Source organism: Branchiostoma belcheri, unplaced genomic scaffold (assembly GCF_001625305.1).
Source record: "Branchiostoma belcheri isolate BF01 breed outbred unplaced genomic scaffold, Haploidv18h27 scaffold22, whole genome shotgun sequence".
NCBI lineage: Eukaryota > Metazoa > Chordata > Leptocardii > Amphioxiformes > Branchiostomatidae > Branchiostoma > Branchiostoma belcheri.
Window position 1 is genome coordinate 1,652,487 of NW_017803713.1, and position 5,805 is coordinate 1,658,291.

Here is a 5,805-nt window from a genome sequence, read left to right on the forward strand (position 1 = left end):
GTTCTCTATTCGAGTGTACGTGTATAGATTCAGGCGTTCGTTTGTTGTTGCTGACGGAAGACTCGTGGTAATATTCAGAGTCGAACTAACGTTTTTGCATATGAGAATTAATATTATTGTGCCAAGCGCGAAGCATAATTCAAGGGTTCTTTACGCCCCATGGCTTTGTTGACACGCATCAAAAATTGATACATTTTGTTCGCCACGCTGTTGGGCCGGGCGTTCCCACGCACGTCGCCATAGTAACAGCACGTAGCAGCAGCGGCGCTGGTAGACTCCCTGGCGCCGCAGACCACGTGGCGTTCCGGCGCGCCAATCACAGCGCGCAGACGGGGACCCGCCCACCAGTCGGGCCGCAGAAGAGTTGAGACTCCGCCCAGAGACACCGCCTGAAGATTTTTAGACGACAGTAGCTTGTTCCGCCCTGCACGGCCGGCGCGGCTTTGTAATTTTCTTGTCCTGATTTCATCCCAAAATTTTTCACAGAGTCAACTTTTATAGTCTGAGAACAAATGAATCTGCGTCAAATTTTGCATAAACACGTCAAGTTCGGGTTGTCCCGTACCGTGTTTATTTATTTTTCGGGTGCGTTGCCGTTTTTTTTTTTTTTGGCAAAAAAATCGACTCCATTTTCATCGCACCCACTACATCGCACCCTCGTACATCCTCGCGCAGGTTTATTCAAAACTACACAAACAATACATGAATCTGTTCCTTACAAATGTATTTCTCAATATATCCGAATCCAAGATCGCTATATTTACAAATTGTACGATTTTTCACGATCAAAATTGTCCGGCATTTCTGGACGCACGTTACGAAGCGCTCCCTCCCACTCGAGTGCAACACACGTCCACCGCTACGAACCCTCTGCATTCTCGCCAATCCTCGCCCTAATTAACTCAAAACCACACAAACTACATGTATTACGAAACTGTTCCTTAGAATGTATATTTGAAACATCTAAATCCCAGAATGGTAACTTTGCGAATTGTACGAAATTTTACGGTTAAAAACTGATTGGTTGTTGCTCGGAAGCCAGCGGCGGCGTGGGGTGACGGACAAAGAGTAAAATTATGTATTTGCTGTTTTGTTTTGTACGACCAAAAATAGACTATTCTAGTAAATAAATTCAGGACTGAAAGAATCTTTCGGGAATACATATATACTGTATTTGTATGTGGGTTTATTGTGTATTTGACACAATTTTTGCGTTCATTCCACCGGGAAGTGTTCCGCGATCAGCGTGGGTTTCAAAACAAGAAACACAAGATCAAGAAACAAAGCTCCCGCTAATTAGAACCCTGTAACAATTCAGACCACAGCGATCATGTTTTCGATAAATATATTTGTGTACATGCACGTTTCAGAGAGGTAGAAATCTTAACTCAATCTATTAAACCACATTCTAGCTCAGGAATTTACGATCTTCACTGTTGGGTAAAAAATATCGGCAGATCTCATGAACATTTTCACTCCGCGCTATAGAAAATGTAAACAAACCGGGTGTGATCTTTCTCCGCCCACGGCGCGGGTGGCCTGCATATGAAAAGGACGTATTTCTGCGAAAACGCGGCCTTACGCAGGGGTGTTCTGCGGAACTTTCGCAAAGTTCTGCGAAAGTGCTCTCAGGTGCACTGCGGGAAGCCGTGCGGAATACCGCGGTACGTCCTGCGAAATACCGCAGAACGCCGTGCGTAAGATTGCGGAACGCCGTGCGTAAGATTGCGGAACGTCGTGCGTAAGATTGCGGAACGTCGTGCGTAAGATTGCGGAACGTCCTGCGGAATATTGCGGGACGTCCTGCGGAATACCGCGGTACGTCCCGCAGAACTTGATGCGTATTTCGTGGCCTGTACTGTAAGGACACTTAAACTGTGGCTACCATTCTACAGCAGGCATGAATGGTCCCTGCAAGAGACATCTATCAAAAATGGCTGGAGACCACTCTGCTTAATGGATTGAAGGTTATACTCATATGTCCATTGACACATGAAGCTATGCTTATCTTTTTGAAAAGGAATCACAAAAGGTACATTAGCAGGGATTGTGCCTGTACAAGTGATCCATAACGTGGTGCCATATTGGAATCAAAGAAATTTTCTTCCCTATTTCCTTTTTTATCAACATATTCCTGTTCACTGGATACATTTACATCAAATATAAGTAACCTCGAGTCGAGTAGATGAGAACTAAATGTACCCATATATGCATCACCCACTCGTGTCTAATGCCAGCGAAAATGGCAGGAAAGAACATCAAAATGGCTACAACTACTAGCATCAGCGTTATCCAACCAAAATCGAATTATGTTGTTACTAGTACTGTCACCTTTCATAAACATAAAAAACAACCAGGGCCTATTTATTGTCCTTAGGCATAATATATCAATCTACATAACATAATTAGCTTCACAGAGAAGAGGAGAAAGTTATCTGTGTGTAGCATGTCTCTTGAGAAAACAGTTAATACCACAAATTCAGGACATGGTCGGTTAACAGACCTGTTGAAATTTTTATTTTTAAGTAAGACCATAAATTATACACTATAATTTTACATCACCTTTTCACAGAAATTCTTTAAAAATGGATATCTGGAAGCCATTCATATAAGAAAAATTACCAAGAAAACACTTATGAATGTCTTAGGCACAAAGCTGTATACTACTAGTAATCTATAGTTATCAGGCAGAGTTGTAGTTTTTAGGGTTCATGGACAACCTTACCTTGCCAGCATTGCTAAATAATTGATCTGCTTGGCATAGTGCATACACAAACAGGGCCAGAGAGACACAGCCCTTGGCCGAGGATGTAGACATCGTGTGATCACGAGTGTTTAGAAACACTTAAAATGGTATACGGTAAGGTTTGACCGGATCGTTACCTTGAATCTCTTGTCCTGCAACACCTTTTTGATGGCCACGAGTTCGCCAGTGTCGCAGAGGCGGGCCTGGTACACCACCCCAAACGACCCATTGCCGATCACTTTGGTGTCCGTGTAGGCCACTTCCTGTGGCCGATCGGGCCCTGCACCAGGAGTTGCTACGACTGTAGTCACCTTGCTGCCATCTTTATCCCCTGGGCAAAACACCAGGGGTAGGTTGTGAGACATGGGCGTGAAAAGATCGGGAGGGGAGGGCGACAAAAATGATCAAATATGGCAGTTGATCCAGAGGGATGGGAGGGAACATGGAGGACAGACTACTTACGGCTGACTTTCACCCCTCCGAAGGATGGTGCCTGGTGCCCTGGCTTATTACCCTCGGCGAAGGATGTTGTTCGTGGTCTTCCGCTCATAATATCGTCCTTGTTCAAGGTTAGGGTTTACGGAGGGGATCAAAAAGATCAAAGAGGATCGCACTGATATTCCAGCTTACATCATATGTGGAGGGGTCCGGAAAAATCAATCAACCCTTTAGGATACAGCACCCGGGAATACTGGGCGAGATTTTGCCACAAATCTCGGCCATACAACATAGAATACCACAAATTGTTGTCGCTAAAGATCTTAGGGATCTTTCGACGGCACAAAAGACCCTATCCGATCTTAAATTGGTCGCAAATCGCACAGGAAAGACGAACGTTGTCCCGCTGTTTGGAGCAAGTTTCTCGTTGCCACTTGCTGTCAGCTCGTGATGACATGTGCGCAGCCCGCCCCTTCGGCCTTCGTTGACCAATCAGCGGTGTGGGTTTGTCCGCCGAAGAATCCCGAGCGTTTCCGGAAGTCCTTCGGAAGGCTCCGGAAGCGTTCGGGGGACAAAAATTTCAACGAAGTCGATGACGTCATAAAGATTAGCTGTGGCATCTTGGGATATACATCCGGGCACTTCAGACATGGCGGACGTCTTTTGATTTGGCCCGCGATCTGGGGTCGGTGCGAACTGCACTGCCCTTCAATACTGTTTGTTTGTAGCATTGTATTTATGCTAAGATATACAGAACGGCAGTCAGGTTAATGCAGAAGTCACTGGGCATTTGTCATAGCTAAAGTGGCTTCTGCAAGTTCTTGAGATCAAGTGTATAAATGTCCTTGTCCAGTTTCAGGAGTTGTGTCCGTCCCCCTCCCTCAACCTCTTCAGCAGGAAGTTGACAAGCTGGAGATATCACAGATATCACATAACTTCCATTTTTGACTGTCTGTAGAGATTGCCTCTAGGTTATGAAATACTAGTAGCTTGAAACATGCCACCATCAACATCAAGGACTCAAACCTCATAAATATGAATATATACAGGAAGGAAATTTTAAAATGTTACACAAGAATAGCCTTGATGAGGGACATTAATTAATGACAGTCAATGTCCATTGTTTGCCATAGTTACACAAGCATTGGTTTAAGTTTGAATAGCTGATGAATAGAGCCACTCCAACTTGACAACATTTGTTTGATTTGACTAGTCCCGTATTTACTTTGCTCTGCTGCAATAAGATTGGTGAATGCTAGGTGTCTAACGTGTGCCATTATTATAAATTATTGCTGTCATACAGGACCCTAACGTTCCCTTTACAGGGATACTCATTCACTTTATGTTCACGGTAGCAAAAGTTCACGGTCTGAGAAAAATGGAGATGTTCACGGAACTATATATTCACTGTGGCGACATATGCAGGAAAAAGAAAGTCCAGGAATTATCAGATTTCTAACTCCATGTTTAACTGTAATGATAAGTAATGTACAGAAGTGACAGTGAAAAAAGTGAACATAACAGTACAGTGAATAAATCAGGAATTACATTATTATGTCGATGAATTTCACCTCACCAGTACAGGACCATTATTATATACAGAAATCAGGTACATGTACAAGGAAACAAGATGACCACATATACCAAATATTGTTAGCTATTACTGGACACCTGAGTCCTACCTGACTGTACAGACTACTCTACTCTACTCTACTCTTATTATAATATGTTAGATATTATATCATTATCATGTATTATTTTGTGAGGAAATGATTAACGTTAACATTACATAATTTGCATTATATATGGCTTGCAATGCTCACTCCTACATAACTTAAATAAGACACATATACTAGTATGAGGTCCCAACTATATTTACCATTTCATTGAAGTGTGTCAAGCCTTGACATTTCCTACCAAAATACATGAAATAGTGCACTAGTTTTGGATTATGCAAGTGTAACATTTAGGAATTAGGTCCTGATTTGCATAATTATTATACATTTATGGTCCTGTTGACCCAGATTACCTGTAATATGTAGGTAATCCCTGGGTCACCTAATACTAGTACCAATGAAATATAAATCTTCCACGATGTACATTGAATGCAAATTAGTCTTCGATTTTCATATTCTGCATATACGTGTAACAAAGTTAATTCTGTATTCATGCAGGTTACCCACAAAGTAAAATGTTACATATGTATCTTCGTTGACTTGCTTTATGATCCACTGCCTCTCTTCAATGCAACAATGTTCTGAACATACTGCGCACGATACCCTCCCTACCCGCTATGGTATTAAGGTTACTCCAGGGCACGGGGCAGGAATGTCAGAGCGCCCAGTTGGTGCGCCACACGAGATTGGGCGACAGACAGTGGGAACAAGTCAGTTTACAGCACAACACGAAACGTAAGTCTTCAATATAGACGCATGAGTATTCTGTCACAATAAGAGAGAGATGATCCACGAGTTGACACTTCTTGATGAGACATTCCTGTAACAGAGCACTCGATGGTCGAAGCCGGAACGACCCGTTTTTGGACCCCACGGATGAGGGCGGGGGCGGGGCGGGGAGGGAGGGGTAACGAAGCCGGGATGCTGTCTATATCCTAAGATGAC

General features: G+C 43.3%; 1 protein-coding gene across 9 annotated transcripts in view; it reads right to left on the bottom strand.

Moving 5' to 3' along the window:
- The window catches only part of LOC109470282 (glycogen synthase kinase-3 beta-like), an 18,144-nt gene extending 14,475 nt beyond the window's left edge, over window positions 1–3,669 (bottom strand). For 3 of the 9 annotated variants that reach the window (XM_019769187.1, XM_019769189.1, XM_019769185.1), the window contains exons 1-2: window positions 3,209–3,669; window positions 2,884–3,077 (exon numbers count right to left, since the gene is read on the bottom strand). In XM_019769187.1, the coding sequence (XP_019624746.1) occupies window positions 2,884–3,077; window positions 3,209–3,296 (282 nt within the window). In that variant the 5' untranslated portion in view covers window positions 3,297–3,669. The remainder of the gene's footprint in view (window positions 1–2,883; window positions 3,078–3,208) is intronic. The other 6 variants (XM_019769192.1, XM_019769191.1, XM_019769193.1 and 3 more) reach the window with 3 other exon arrangements.
- Window positions 3,670–5,805: the final 2,136 nt, after the last annotated feature.